We start from the raw sequence: 16,368 nt of genomic DNA on the forward strand, positions 1-16,368 counted from the left end.
CTGAAAATGACCGGAAGCCTGGCAGAACAGACCTTCCACAGTTAATTGTAGACAGAAGGCCACCTCGAAAGGGGAGGAAGAATGGAGACGTGGGCAAAAACCAAACCCCTGGTGCCACTAACCCTACAAACAGGAGGGACATCACAAGCATGAAGGAGCAAGAGGACGTGACCCCACACTAGGCACCCCCAGCATTGGGAAGATGAGTCCCCGTGGCGTCTGGCTCTGAAAACCAGCACATCTTAACTTCCATGGGACTTGGTTCCAGGGGAGTCTGAGGGCAATAGGAAACTGAGTCCCCATCCTTAAAGCTCCAGCATACTAAAATGACTCAGCCAAGACAGCACAGAAGCAGCAGTTTGGAAAGTGCCTGGGGTATACATAGAGGAGATGTATTGACTAATCTATCCTGAAGGGGCAGGACGTAGAGAATATTGCTCTAGAAACGAAAGCGCTGGTGGGTGCCATTCCTCTCCCCCTCCTCCCCCCCCCCCCCAGCCCTAGATAGCTGGATGTTTGTGAGAGGTAGCATTAACTCTCTCCATCTACTTTGCTATAGCACTGTGTGCCCTTCCCCATCCAACCCAACTCAGCCATCCTCCCTTCCAAGTGGCTCCTGCCTCACCAGACCCGCTCGGAGGGTGCCCCTCCAAAATGACTCATGCCCTGGAGAGGGAGGAGATCAACCCACGTAACAGCACACTTTCATTTCCTGTCGTGGAGCCTCAGAGCTGGCTGTGCAACTCAGAGCTGGCTGTGCAAGAAGCAAGCCCTACCTTTCAGTGTACCTGTACCTGTGGCCGAGGGAATAATTTCAGACAGGTAGGCTCACTGCTGGCCCAACTCACCAAGCCTGCGGCTGCTATAGATAGGCCTCTGGAGAGCACGTGGGGCAAATGCTACCCCGGGCACTCGTAGCAGGCAAAGCGGATCACTGCAGCTGGCTAGGCCGAAGGCAGTTGTGACTCAGCCACAACAGGGGTGCATACAGCCCACACCGAGGACACCCTTGTTCTGGTGACCAGGAGGAATTACACTGTAGGGCACCACAGGACCACTTCTACACAGGCCACTACCTTCAGGACCAGGAGACATAGCTGACTGTCCTCCTACATTAAAAACACACACAGAGAGTTAGAAAAAAATGAGACAGAGGAATATGTCCCACGTGGGGGGAAAAAAAAAAAAAAAGATAAATCACAGTAAAAGAGCTAAATGAAATGGAAGTAAGCAATATGCCTGATAAAGAATTCAAAGTAATGATCACTGAGATACTTGAGAAGAGAGCAGAGGATCTTAAAAAGAAAGAACCAGCCAGAGCTAAAGAATAACTGAAATAAAAACACGCTAAATGGAATCAACAACAGATTAGAAGATGCAGAAGAACAGATCAGTGACATGGAAGACAGGGTAATAGAAAACAACCAAGCTGTCTTCAGCAAGTGGTGCTGGGAAAACTGGACAGCGACATGCAGAAGAACGAACGTGGACCACTTTCTTACACCAGACACAAAAATAAACTCAAAATGGATGAAAGACCTAAGTGTAAGACAGGAAGCCATCAACATCCTCGAGAAGAAAGCAGGCAAAAACCTCTTTGACCTTGGCCTCAGCAACTTCTTACTCAACACATCTCTGGAGGCAAGGGAAACAAAAGCAAAAATGAACTATTGGGACCTCACTAAAATAAAAACCTTCTGCACAGCGAAGGAAACAATCAGCAAAACTAAAAGGCAACCGACAGACTAGGAGAAGATATCAGCAAACGACATATCAGATAAAGGGTTAGTATCCAAAATTTATAAAGAACTTCTCCAACTCAACACCAAAAGAACAAAAAATTCAGTGAAGAAATGGGCAAAAGACACGAATAGACACTTCTCCAAAGAAGACATCCAGATGGCCAACCGACACATGAAAAAATGCTCAACATCACTCATCATCAGGGAAATACAAACCAAAACCACCATGAGATACCACCTCACACCTGTCAGAGTGGCTAACATGAACAACTCAGGCGACAACAGATGTTGGCAAGGATGTGGAGAATGCAAGCTGGGGGAGCCACTCTGGAAAACAGTATGGAGGTTCCTCAAAAAGTTAAAAATAGGACTAGCCTACAACTCAGCAATTGCTCTACTAGGTGTTTATCCAAGGGATACAGGTGTGCTGTTTTGAAGGGGCATATGCACCCCAGTGTTTATAGCAGCCCTATCAACAGTAGCCAACGTATGGAAAGAGCCCAAATGTCCATTGATGGATGAATGGATAAAGAAGACGTGGTACCTATATACAATGGAGTCTTACTCGGCAATCAAAAAGAATGAAATCTTGCCATTTGCAACTACATGGATGGAACTAGAGGGTATTATGCTAAGCGAAATTAGAGAAGGGCAAATATCATATGACTTCACTCATATGAGGACTTTAAGACACAGCACAGATGAACATAAGGGAAGCAAAAATAATATCAAAACAGAGGGGGACAAAACATAAGAGACTCTTAAATATGGAGAACAGAGGATTACTAGAGGGCTTGTGCGAGGGGGGATGGGCTAAACGGGTAAGGGGCATTAAGGAATCTACTCCTGAAATCATTATTGCACTATATGCTAACTAATTTGGATAGAAATTAAAAAATAAATTAATAAAACAAATTAATACAAATATATATATATTTTTTAGTAATTTCCAACGTAGCGATACAACTGGAATTGGGGGGAGGGAGAGGTAATTTTTTCAAATAGAAATCATTTGCAACTTTACCAAACAAAAATCTGTAAATTAACATGTAACTTCACAGCATTTGGGCCCTAAGCCATCATCATTAGGAAACAAAGATCTATTACCTGGAGAATTAAGTGATCCTTGGGCACACCTACCTTTTAATGTTCTGGTATGGCCCGGAGTTCTTAGTAATTTGTCCTAACAATTGTGTCACACCAGGATACATGACGACACTGACATTTTCTGTTTCTGCACAACCTAAGAACGAAGAATACCCAAGTTTAAATGAGCAAGAGTTGTTTTTACAAAATCAGGCAAGAATTTGGAGGTGGATACTGTTGCTTCGTAAGAAGTCAGAGTCCCTTGATTCAAAGGCAGGCGTTTTTCCATAAGGCAGATGGGGTCTCTAACTTACCCTACAGAACAGTGGGTAGGGATTTCCTTGTAGTTTTGATCCCCCCCAGATTTGGAACATGAGCTTGCAACCTGACAGAGAAGGGAAAAATAAGAGAATAAGAGTGAGGAGGGGGGCCGAGGGATCCACAGAAATAAACAGTATTTCTTGAAGAAAAAATGCAAAATTCTATCAAGATGACGGAGTCTTAGGAAAGAAATTTGGTTCCAGGTGATCTATTATAGGATCAAGATAATTGAGTGTCCATTGCTTTCCCAGAGCCTGGGAGGTATATAATTAAGGAAGGCCGTTCAAACAATTTGCTGATATGAGCGGTCTCTGTATCTCTCTCCTTTTTGTAATTGGCGTTTGTTACATTTTCCTCCTGTAATGAGTCTGTTTACATAAAACAGTGATCAGGTATGATCATGACTAGTAATAATTATTGCCAACGCATTTACAGCGCTTTCAAGTTCATATAGTTCCCTTGAGGAATTTCATTAACCCCTCAAGACAAGCTGAGAGGTCAGCATTGTTGTAATGTTTCTTCAACAAATGGAAGAAGAGAGATCCTGAGCTTGCCCCCTGGAGATGCTAAAACCAGAATTCACATCTAGGTTGACATCGTGATGAAGAGACTATATGAAGACTACCAGAAGATTGTATTTCATGGCGGGGGGTTCAGAGTTGAGAAAGAGGGGTTGGACCTCCAGGAGGTCCTTCTAGGAATCCACTGAAGCGGTGTTTCTCTGTGGAACCTTGAACAAACACCAACATCTAAAGAGGAGACGGAGGAAAAGAATCTTACGAAAAAAGCTTCCTTCAATCCTGCATCTATCTGTGGTTAATCTACTTGCATCTCAGAGAAAGTATCAAGTCTCCAGAAGACTTTTGCTTCAAGTTAACGGCCTTAACTCAGTGGAACAAATCACCATTTCACTAGAGAATAAACATGCATTCGCCATTTTTTCCAGTGGGAATCTGTCTTTGGTATTAAATAGGAAAGCCAAATATATTTCTATTCTCCAGAATATAGATACATCTGAACTATAATAACATATCATATATTTTGATATGTTCACAGCCACCATAAAGTACAAGACACTCTTCTAGACAGCACAAGAAATAAATCATCAACCCTACAATTTTAAATGTAGATTCCCTTTTCTTACATTTTTATCAGAGTAGTCCTTAAAGTTGGGAGCATGGCAGGGGTGGGTTGGGGGGGGGGGGGGGGGTGGTCTACCTTTCCATTCCACGGCCACAAACACTGCTTCTCCACCCTTCTATACTGGTGTTGCCCAATGTCTCTGTCAGTATGCTCTTCATTGCCCGAAGTCAGGAAACCCTGCTTGGGAAAGAGAGAAAGAAGAAGGGGAAAATGCCAATATACTATTCAACGAAGAATGAAAAGGGCTGTAGCTCTCTTGTCTGCAAAATGGTAGAGATGTGTAGTATTTTCCAGCGCTGCGGTTTCTACCTCTGTTTACTTGGCTGAGAAGTGATAGCAAATGCTGAGGGTAGGGCTTTTCCTGAAATTTTCTGCTCAAGGCCACGTATGTATATTATTGTGCACATTAGCAAACTTTAGAACACCTCCGCCCTTTATGGAATCCATTTGACCACCTGATTTATAACCTTGTTACTTTTGTGTGTCTGTGTGTGTCTTTTTGTTCACAGAGAAAAGTCTTTGCCGGAAATGCAGTGAGAATTGCAAGACATGTACAGAATTTCACAATTGCACAGAATGCAGGGATGGGTTAAGGTGAGAGAGCGAAGGATCTCGGCAAGTCCCACAGCCCAAGGAGCTTCTCAGTCTAAATAAAATATGCAAATAAATAATCCTCTTGCCATCACCCTCTTGACTCCCATTCAAACACTTGATTGCTATTTGCATTATCTTTACCATTATATGTGAAAAATTGGATGCCGTCGTGGCTGAGGAAGGTTTATACACCAAATGAAATCCTCTTCAGGAAAGATGGCTCAGATACAGCTAAATAAAAATGGCTATTTGAGAGGCTCTCTTCGTGCTTCTTGACCGGCAGCGTGCCCGTCAAGGATTACTGTGTGGGTGATACCAATGAATTATATTTAATCCTCCTGATTCATTCCTTTGATGGTCGGAAACTATTCCCTTATCTTTATTATTTCTCTCCATATAGCCAATCATTCTCTTATCTTAAGTACCTCAGGCTTGGTTCCATTATGCTCTGGTATGCACATAGATTTAACACCTGGAGAGGTTTTTCTTGACTGGATGACTTCGCTCATTGCCAAAGCCAGATAGCGATAGGTTCTGCAAGAGAACAAGCACACGGCAAAAATGAACTAGGTGACCTCTTGATATCCACAGAGAAGGTCAGACCATCCTCTGCTGGGTGAGGGGTTGGACTCTGAGCGTATAGGGCGTTAGCAACCTGCCACACCGGATCTCTCTTAAGTGTTGAGAATTCCTGTCTCCACCTTTGATTGGCGAGGTGAACTGGGCAGGCCCCAGGCAGGTGATTCTTTACAATAATTAATATCAGGACATCGTTTTTGTTTAGATTGTCTGTGGCTTTTTTTTTTTTTTTTTTCATACACGCATTCGGTACTGATGTGATTTCCTTTCACCTCCAGCCTTTCAGTCTTGGGGCGCCTGGGTGGCTCAGTCGCCTAAGTGGCCAACTTCAGCTCAGGTCACGATCTCACAGCTTGTGGGTTTGAGCCCCGCGTCAGGCTTTGTGCTGACAGCTGGTAGCTCAGAGCCTGGAGCCTGCTTCAGATTCTGTGTCTCCCTCTCTCCCTGCTCCTCCCCCCTCCTACCTCCCCTGCTCATGCTCTCTCTCTCTCTCTCAAAAGTAAATAAACATTTTAAAAAATTAGTTTTTAAATTTTTTTTTAAAAAGACTTTCGGTCTTAATAAATATCAGTCTAGACAGCCCCCAAATTTTTGGAGAAAGAGCAGATCGGTATAATAAAAAGGAAAGAAGATGACAGATGTGGGCCAAAGCCTTCCTATTAATCAGCTATGGGAGCGTGGTGAAGTCACTAAGGCATTCTGCACTTCAGTTTTGTCCTCTAGAAAATGAGAAACCAACCCCTACGTTGCTGGATTATGACAGGATTCATTGCGATAACATTTACAAAGTACCTATTTCAATATGGGGCACATACTCCGTCCATGAAAAATAAAAGGTTGTTTAAGATTAGTTTCTAGAGAGGTGCCTGAGTGACTCCCATCGATCAAGTGTCCAACTTTGGCTCAGGTCATGCACTCAAGGCTGGTGAGTTCCGGCCCCGTGTCAGGCTCTGTGCTGACAGCTCAGTCTGGAGCCCGCCCTGCTTGGGATTCTATTTCTGTGTGTGGCTCTCTGCCCCTTCCCTGCTTGTGCTCTGTTTCTCTCTGTCTCCCTAAATAAATAAGTAAAATAAAATAACTTCTATACAACTGACCGTTGCACAACTCAGGGGTAGGGGCACCAACCCCCATCCCATGCAGTTGAAAATCACACATAATTTTAACTCCTTTTGTTTTCCTGTAAAATTTATTCTGAGAGAAAGAGAGCAAGAGGGGAGGGGCAGAGAGAGAGAGAGAGAGAGAATCCCAAGCAGGGCAGCTCTGTCCGCGTGGAGCCCGACATGGGGCTCGATCTCATGAACCGTGAGATCGTGACCTGAGCCAAAATCAAGAGTCACTTAACCGACTGAGCCACTCGGGTGTCCCAACTCTTTAACTTACTCTTAACTACATAACTACCAGCAGCCTATTGTTGGCCATAAGTGTCACAAATAACAGTCAATCAACACATATTTTGTGTTACATGTATTATATACTGTAGTCTTACAAAAAGTAAGCCTACAGAAAAGAAAATGTTAAGAAAAGTCTAAGGTAAATACATTTATAGTACTGTCATTTATCCAAAAACTCCACTTATAAGTGGACTCATGCAATTCAAACCTGTGTTTTCGAGGGTCAACTGCGTTTCTCTGGGAACATTTTAGAGAGTTCGTAACTGGCACTCTCCAACAGAAATATGAGAGCCGTATATGTTAATTTTATATATGGCAGGAGCCACATTAAAAGAAGCAAAAAGATACGGGTGAAAGCTAAAAAAATATTAACTGAATATATCCAAAATATTATCATTTCCACATGTAATCAGTATAAAAGACTCAGAGATACTTTACGTTCTTTTTTGTCGCTATACCCAATCTTACCTGGTGGGCATTTTACCCCTAAAGCAGGTCCCACGTCTCAACATGGACAGTAATTTTTTTTTTTTTTTATGAGCAGTATGTGATCTGCGTTCAGATTTGACAGAATTTAGTCGAAGTAGATTTTCTAGAGCCACGTCGTTCCAAACTTAGAATTTTGCCGATAGCTGAACCAAGTGCCAGCGTGTAAAGTGTAGACTGAAATTAATCACGACTGAAATTAAATTAATTAAAACCAAGTAACACTTGAGAATCCCAGTCGTTGGCCACACTGGCCACATATCAAGTGCTCAGGAGCCACAGGTGCCAGAAAAGCATGCGGGACAGCACAGTCCTGAGCTGGCCGCTTTATCACAGGAAGAACCCAGGCGTTCACAGCCCCAGCTGGTCAGCCAAGCCACCGCTGTAGGCTGAAAGCTGCAGAAAGCTTCAGGATGCTCAGTGACTGCTCTCTGTTGCACGACCCACTTAAGTTCATTTCTTCCTCACACAGGGAAGCCTCTGTCTCATGCTGAATAAATGCCAACCTCAGAAGGAATGTCCTTTATTAGAAAAGCTGGACAGCGCTTTTTTTCTAAGCTTTGATAAGTGTTTTGGTGGTCCTCCCACAAAAGGATCCGTCGGATGCAACGTTCTTTTCTTCCAGTTCTCCAGAAAGGGAAGGGATTTTCTTTCACTGGCTTTTTAAAACATCTCTCCCCGGCCAGTAAGATCTGTGAATGAGCGTCCACATTCAGTTACGCTGCCCTCTGTCTCCTTGAACCTGCCTGCCTTTGCCTCGGAGGCTTTGAGGCTTGATCGTTTTGCCTCAAGAGCCCTGTAAAATTGTAAATCGTGGCTAAGCAACAAACACAGAAAAATAGGTACGCACGCAGTACCGGAAGGAAGTGGATTAAAATGTTAACAGGACTGTTTGGGATCCTTTTTCATCTATGTTTGTTCTTTCCAAATTTATTAAGCATAGGGAAAAATCAATTTTACTTTTCCAAGTTAGTATGATGCAAATACAAAGCACAAATAAGATGTGAACTGGAGAATGTAAGGAGTCCAAGGGGATAAAAAAACTCTATGACCCTGTTGCTTAGATACCCATCTTCTAGTATCTTCTATTTGGTGACATAGCATTACCAACCCTAATGTATAGTTCTAATCACACTATTCAGTGAGCGATATTTATATATTAAATGTCATAAATTACGTTTTAAGAACCAACCTGTAGACCACGGAAACTATCATAACTGATAGAAATTAGGAGGGAGAAAACAATATGCATTCCCCATTCAACATTCTGGCAATTTAATACCCGAGCCGAAATCAAGAGTCGGACGCTTCCCTGCCTGAGCCACCCGGGCGTCTCTACAAACCAGCTTTTGGATTTATGATGCAGCAGGTCTGGGCATCAAAGCTGTCAGACACATTGTTCGGCAGTGAGTTTTGTCAGTAAAATCTTTTCAAGAACATCCGGGCTGTAAGTTGTGGAGCAAAGAAGGAATGTGTCAGCCCAGTCTGACAATTAAGAAAATGGTCCCCAGAACTTGCAGCACGTGTAGAGGCTACAGACCTCAGTGTCGGCAGCGGGAGGGGAGAAGAGCAGGGTACAGGCTATTTCCCCTGCTTTGAAGCTTTGCTTTCCTTGGGGGTCAGGGGGAGGGGACTGTATTTGTTGTGTGTGGAGCTGGGGAGTCCGCCTGGGTGCCTTGATCACAGCGTCTGTGTCTGTGTCTCCAGCCTGCAGGGATCACAGTGTTCCATCACCTGTGAAGACGGGCAGTACTTCAATGGCCAGGACTGTCAGCCCTGTCACCGCTTCTGTGCCACCTGTGCAGGTACTTGTCCCCCCCTCCCCCCCCCATCTTTTCGTTCACTCCTCGGGCTCTGGTTGAGCTCTTACTGATTTGTTCTCGGCCATCACTCATACACGCCCACTGGCTGGCTGTAAAGCAAACGCTGGAGAAGCATGTTCCCTTCCAGCCAGCACGCCTGCATATATTGTCACGGCAAGTTCTCATCTTCCTTCCGCCCTCCTGGAGACACTTAAATATATCCCAGGGAGATCCCCTCCTCTTTTCAAAGCCGTTGGAGGTTTGGGGCAAATGGAAGTGTTTCATTTCGGTTTAAAACGGGAGTGGGTTTTGTTCCCCCCCCCGCCCCCCGCCAAAGAAGGCAAGGCAAAGCGCAACAGTTCATTTGTAACCGAGCAACTACAAATGAAAAGTACACGTTTTGTTTCTGTTCGCTGCGTTCGTCTGGCTTTTCAGGGGCGGGCGCCACCGGGTGTACAAACTGCACCGAGGGCTACTTCATGGAGGACGGGAGATGCGTGCAGGCCTGTAGCACCAGCTATTACTTGGACCCCTCTTCAGAGCACGGATACAAATCCTGCAAGAAGTAAGTGGGCCCGCCCCCTTCAGCCCGAGCCCTCGGTCCCTGGGTCCTTATTTGACCCCCTCCGTAAATCATACGAAACAGAATTACTAACCGTGAGCGAAGGTTCCAACATCTACCTGTGGACACTGCCCTGCAGCTTTAACCCAGCTTCCATTTAACATTCTTTGTTTTCCTCGCAGGAGCGCTTAACACCTTTAAGGTAGTATTTCTGTGCCAAGTACGTGCGTCCTCCCGTTTAAAATCACACACCCTAGGGCACCTGGGTGGCTCAGTCATTAAGCATCTGACTTCGGCTCAGGTCGTGATCTCATGGTTCACGAGTTTGAGCCCCATGTCAGGTGAGCTCGAGCCCCACTTTGGGGGAGCCCCACTTCTCTCTCTGTCTCTCTCTGCCCCTCCTAGGATTCTCTCTCTCCACCTGTCACTCGTGCCTCCTCTCTCTCTCTCAAGAATATTTTTAAAAAATTTTTAAACTTCATTGAGAGGTTGATGGCTAGCGTCTTTTCTTGTACCCAATGTATGAAAGGACGATGAATTCTACATTTTCCCCACAGATGTGATGCCAGCTGTTTGACATGCAATGGTCCGGGGTTCAAGAACTGCACGAGCTGCCCCAGTGGGTATCTCTTAGACCTAGGGACGTGTCAGATGGGAGCCATCTGCAAGGACGGTGAGTACAGACTGCTCATTTTGATCCTCTGAGCAAAGGGTCACCTTTTAATATTGACATCTAATACATTTCCACTCAAAGAAACTATCAAGCGTTAGACGAACATGCCCAATATCTTGTTGGCATTCATCTGTCTTGAACTCACACCTACAGTGGGTTTGGGTTTTGGTTCATTTCTTTCAATTAAAAGAAGAAATGAATCACCTATATAGTTCTACTGGCCAAGAGGGCACCAGGTAGCTCTTTTCAATTAGCAAACTTTGTGTTTTGGTTTTTTTTTTTTACATTTTAGAGTTTTAGGTTCACAGCAAAATTAAGCAGGAAGTACAGAGAGATCCCATACATGCCCTGACTCCCCAACCCGTGACACACACACACACACACACACACACACAACCTCGCCCACCATTAGCCTTCTCTACCACAGTGGTTACCTTCGTTGTAATCAATGAACCTTCATTCACACACCATTATCACCCAAAGTGATACCCGAAAGATATACTTTGGATATCACCCAAAGTCCTTAGTTGACATTAGGGCTCACTCTTGGTGTTACACATTCTAGGAGTTGGGACAACTGTATAAGGACATGAATCCACCATTATGGATACAGGATACAGTGGCATACAGGACACTTTCACTGCCCCAAAAATCCACTGGGCTCTGCCTTTCCCTCCCTTCACCCCTCCCCCTTCCCCCCAGAACCTACTAGTTTTTTCTTACTGTCTCCATAGATTTACCTTTTCCAGAATATCATATAGTTGGAATATGCAACCTTTCTCAACTCGTCTTTTCATGTATTTATTTCCCATCTTCCACCATATGTGCTTTTGATCAGATTTTTTTAATACCATGTATATGAAGATTTGTAGCCTGCGTTTTATACTAGGCATTAGACAAACATTATCCTTTGTTTTCACAAAGTTCTCTGACACTTCAGTTTTAACGACAGCATAAAATTCTATCACGGGACGATGCCGCTTGATTGCCATTCCCTTTATTTGGATCCTTTAAAATGTTGATACGTAACAATCAAACGGTATCTGAATACTTCACTAAGCCTGTGGGGTAAGGAATTAATGATAGAGCCAAGTAGAGAACTTAAGACTTCTAAATGTTGGCTCATTTTTCTTCTCTCTGCACACACGCTTCTCAACCAAAATGCTGGGACCGCACACCTTCTGCAAAGAGTCACAGTAAATTGGTTTTGGTTTTGGGGTGCTGTCTGGGCATGGATATTTTTAGAAGCTTCTCAAGTGTTTCTAATGTGCAGCCAGGTTTGGGAACATTTTGCTGTTCCATTCCCCCTGACAATGTGACAAATGCCAAGCCCTCTCCTATTTCTAGCCTCAGTTTCCCCAGTCGGAAGTTATTCCGACTTCAGCATTTTGTGAACTTTGACTCTGTATAATTCACATGGAGGGGGCCCTAACATTGGAGCCTGACGCTTTATGCAGACACGCAGCTCAATGACACAGAAAGCATTTTGAACCATCGTTATTTTTAAACACCTATGGATTGTTATGAAAATAGAAAAAATAAAATTTTAAAGTATGCATTTGGAACAGTCTTCCCGGACAAGAGCACTTCCCTTGGTTTACTATTTGCCTTCCTCTGAATGGGCGCTCTTCTAGAAATTTCACAACAGGTACAACAGTGCTCTGGTTGAGAGAATGTGGATTCAGAATTACTGTCGCTCATTTCTTGGGCTCCAGATCTTGGGCAGGTGATAAACTTCTCTGGGCCTCACTTCCCCCCTCTGTAAACATGAGGAGGCTAATACTATTGACCTGGTCTGCTTATTCTAAAACTTCCCATTAGGAATTTCAAAAAGATGTCAAAAAGAACCAGGCAGCTGATAGCACCTATAGAACATGATTGATGGTCTCATTTCCTCGGAGCATGATAGGTGACTTTGTGTCTTCATAGCTTTTTGACTATAGGATGGGTCCAACCGGGACAGACCCAGTCAGGCTCTGTGTTCTCACCACACGACACGGGGACAGAGGGCTGGGGTGAGGGCATCCCAGGGACCATGTAAGTATCACTTTTTGCTTAAAACCATGGTTCCCTTATAGCTGGATGTGACCAGAATTTTTAAGTTAGTAACAGAAAACAGAGGAAGATCCACGGTCGCTTGAAATTTTCACCTGTAGCATCTGGTACCAGGCCTGGCCACGTCTGTGATGCTTTTACCTGCCTTCTTTAAACCACGGTAAACGTGGGGATGAGTTGTGCCAACTGGCACTTTGGTAGGAGTGGAGTGTCAGGATCGTGGGCAAGAGTAGAAAGTGAAGAACCATCGTTTGCAAGGCGTCCACTTTCAGATCAGCTAAATAATGAGATCACTGATGGCTCACCGGGCTTTTCAAATCACGTGGCAGTTGCATTCAGGGATTCGTGATTTAGTCTCTCTCACCTGTCATATTTCAATGATTCTAAGACACACTTTTTTTTTTTTTTTTTTTTTTTTTTTTTTTTTTACATTTTAACATCTCTGAAATCAGATGCATCTTATAATTTATGCCCTTGACTTAGTCGCAGTGATGTCTAGCCGACTGAGTTAGGTGTGCGGTTGCTACTTCTTGTGTTGAATTCAACGGGAGTTCAGAAGCGCTTCGAAAAATGAAACGATTGTTTACTATCAAAGGAAGAGTTTTTGCCATAAGCACAGAAACACAACAGCCTGGTTACATAACGAATATTTAACCTTGCGCTAAAAAATAACACCATAGTTATATAACTAATATTTAACGGACATTTCAAGAAGGACAAAATTAATATTCTAATATTGATGAGAATGTAATAAGAAGCATGTTTTTTTCTGGGCAGAGCTTAAAATGGGGGTGCATCTTACATCCAGGGTCTTGGATTCAATGAAATATAATATAAATGACGGTATACTCTCTGCTCTGGGTAATTCTGAGAAGAAAAATTCCTTGCTTATGTTATTATTGATTTCTAATTTATTCTTTTTTCTAACCTTTTTTTTTTCCTTTCATAAATGACACCAATCACACTTACCATTGGACTGCCATCTCTCTCCTTGAAAAACAATGGTATTGACTGAAATCACTTTGAGTGGACCAAATTTCCTCCTTGGTGACTGTTTCTCAATGATCTCTTCCACTCCCCCAATCTGCCTCTCTGGCCAATCACAACCTTCTTCCGTGTGTACATCATGCTGCTCTCGTCCTCAACTCCCCCTCGGTCTTGCTGACTTCCTGGAAAAGCCACGGAAGAATCCTGGGCCGAAGGAGGCTTCTGTATGCTAGTGAAAAAGAACAATCTGTGCCAACGGAAGGTTCTTCAACAACTTTGCTGCAAAACATGTACATTCCAAGGCTGAGCTGCGATCCTAGATTTCTTTGTTCCTGTAGACTTATAGATTACTCCATATTATTATTAAAAAGAAAAAAAAAACAAGCAAAAAAAAAAAAAAGCAAGCCACCTCTCTCTTTTTTGCTCTCTTTTTCTCTCTCTCTCAAATTTGTGCAGGGAGATGGTGAACTGTTTTGTCAGAACTTAAATGGAAAAAAAAAAAAAATAAACCTACAACAAGCCTACCTTTTATAACTGGGTGTTTAGTGCTAAACAGCCAGAACCACAGAGACAGTATTGTATGACCAAAGCATTTGATGCCAAAATTTGACGTTAAAGTAATGATTTGATTTCCTGCCCTGGTTTTGAAGGTCCATTTTTTTTTCCCCCTTTGCATTTACTTGCTTGTTTCCCCTTTGAGATGCCTAAAAATACCTTTCAAAAACATCACAAGAGCAGACATAGATCAGAATCAAAGAGAAAGCTCTTGCCTGTGTCATTTTTCACGCGTGAGTCCACTGTTGGGGGAAATGGCACAAAACTGGACCTGAGGGCGTTCAGAACATCCCGCGGAGTTGTGTTCAGTGTCGTTTTGTCTTAGTTTTTCACAGTTGAACGTTGATACTTTTCCGCACATAATTGACTGCGTGCATTATGTGCTGGTTTTGGCGTTTGACTCACGCGATAAGTCTGCTCCACTGGTTTCATCAGATAGATTTGCTGCTACTGGCTTTTCCATTGCCGATTGGGTGATTTTACACACAGCTGGTCAAATGGGATCACTCTCTACGATCAGATTGGTGATGGACAGAAAGCAAAGTTACACCAAATAGCTGAGACCGATCCAGCTCCCCTGAAATCTGGAGTGTTCACTCTGTGGACCCCTGCCCAATCTCTTGGTGCTATCTGGCCATTATCCCCATAGCATTTTTTTGTTTGTTTGTTTTTAAAGGCCATCAGAAATTCCATTTATTGCGATGGGAAGCATTTTGGATAGGATGCGGGAAATTTCTTCCTTGAGTCCAAAGTTTCTAAAAGGTCCTGTATTTTTTAAGAAATGGAATTATTTAAATACTATTTAAGCTCGTGCCCAAGTTGGCCGGGCAATGTTTCTCAATGGTGCTTATTAGAAGTTTTATCATTTTGTCATTTTAAGAAAATAAAACTGGAAATTGAATATGGGTGGCATGATTGTACCCTCCTGGTTCTGTTATTTCCCACTCCTCTGTCCCTCTTCTAACTGTGCTATGTTACATCTGTCCACTGGATGTCAATGAGATCATGTGTTTTCTTGGAAATCTTCTCACCGGTTTTCTACAAACTCCTAAACAACATCCTGGAATCTAGCAGACTGAATTTTGTGAAGACTATTTTGGATCAGTGGTTAGAAATGATGCCGGATAGATCTTTTTACGGATTCTGAGTTTCTCTGTTTAGGGGAGGATAGACTCATAACAAGTTTCTTCGTTTTTCACATCAGAGCTCCATTGGTGACCTCATTTGCTTTGGGAGTGACCGGCCATCTTACAGGCTTTATTCTTTTGACAGCCTCCCTTCCAAGATATCACTAGGCCTCACAGCTGAGAACAGGGATGATATCCATACAGATTATTTGGGGAAGGAGCTGGGAAGTGATGCGAAGGTCCCCACCCACACAACAGGCTAGTGAAAAGCCGACCTTGAAAACAGTCATTCCTAGACATCAAAGTCATTACCTGACCATAGGTGATTAATTATAGTCTAATGACCCTCTTCACAGCATTGTAGTGATACTGAGTCACCTAGTGATTCATAAGTAACTAGGGAATCAACGGATTTTGCCGACCACCTTTCGTTTTCGTAACACTGCAGCAGGCCCTTCTGACCTGAAGAAAGTAAGTCCATCCAGGGTATGGCGTATAGAGCCTTACATTTAAAGGCACAGTCTCTACATGGACAAATGTTAGCGCAAGCCTAAAGCAAGAGCGGGCAGATGGCAAAACCAGATTTGCCTGCAAAGGAATCCATTTTACTGAACCAGCCCATACTGCTTGAGGCACAAACTTACTATGATCGGAGAGATAAAAACCATGCCTGTGTTCTTAGACAAATAACCGTCAAAATGACAGCCAAATTCGTCGGGGTCCACCGATGTACCTGTTCCATTCCCCACTGACCATGCAGGCACACGTCACGGAAATACTGGTCTAACTGCTAGTGTGTTACTGCCTCGTTTATCTACAGAATATTATTAACTAGAACATAATGCTTTCAAAGTTTAAGTTAATGTTATATATTATGTATAAATATATATATTCATAATGAGATATATGGAATGGATAGTACAAAGTTTGGAGACCTAACAAATGCTCTAACCTTCTAGAGACAAAAGTCCTATCTTCTGTTTTCTTTTGTCTTTTCATTTTGAATTAGTGATCCACTGTTAACTCCAAATCCACTTTTACTGAAAAATACTGTACATGTGTAAAATGTCCAGTTGTTTTTTTGTAAAATATAGCAGAATGATTGTAATTGATACTGGCCCAAATCAATGTTATTCCATATTTTATTTTTTCTATTAAATTAACCTAAGTTCCTGTTTATCTGATCTGTTCCTACCCACGGGTAACTGTCTCTGAGAGGGCGAGAGAAGGAGAAACGTCTGTTTCCACCTGTGGCCACATAGAAG

General features: G+C 43.1%; 1 protein-coding gene and 1 long non-coding RNA gene across 6 annotated transcripts in view; one reads left to right on the forward strand and one right to left on the reverse strand.

Annotated features, from left to right (window-relative positions):
• Positions 1-16,368, forward strand: part of PCSK5 (proprotein convertase subtilisin/kexin type 5) — a 447,663-nt gene that overhangs the window by 291,506 nt on the left and 139,789 nt on the right. For 2 of the 3 annotated variants that reach the window (XM_042911954.1, XM_042911956.1), the window contains exons 17-20: positions 4,802-4,886; positions 9,050-9,147; positions 9,580-9,709; positions 10,264-10,379. In XM_042911954.1, the coding sequence (XP_042767888.1) occupies positions 4,802-4,886; positions 9,050-9,147; positions 9,580-9,709; positions 10,264-10,379 (429 nt within the window). Of the gene's footprint in view, positions 1-4,801; positions 4,887-9,049; positions 9,148-9,579; positions 9,710-10,263; positions 10,380-13,612; positions 16,281-16,368 lie in introns of those variants that run through there. The other variant, XM_042911957.1, reaches the window with a different exon arrangement.
• The window catches only part of LOC122204455, a 47,175-nt gene that overhangs the window by 12,350 nt on the left and 18,457 nt on the right, over positions 1-16,368 (reverse strand). For 2 of the 3 annotated variants that reach the window (XR_006195672.1, XR_006195671.1), the window contains exons 2-6: positions 7,325-8,034; positions 5,312-5,420; positions 4,368-4,469; positions 3,143-3,213; positions 2,883-2,985 (exon numbers count right to left, since the gene is read on the reverse strand). This is a non-coding gene — a long non-coding RNA (uncharacterized LOC122204455). Of the gene's footprint in view, positions 1-2,882; positions 2,986-3,142; positions 3,214-4,367; positions 4,473-5,311; positions 5,421-7,324; positions 8,035-16,368 lie in introns of all 3 variants that reach the window. The other variant, XR_006195673.1, reaches the window with a different exon arrangement.

This window comes from Panthera leo, chromosome D4 (genome assembly GCF_018350215.1).
Source record: "Panthera leo isolate Ple1 chromosome D4, P.leo_Ple1_pat1.1, whole genome shotgun sequence".
Classification (NCBI taxonomy): Eukaryota; Metazoa; Chordata; class Mammalia; order Carnivora; family Felidae; genus Panthera; species Panthera leo.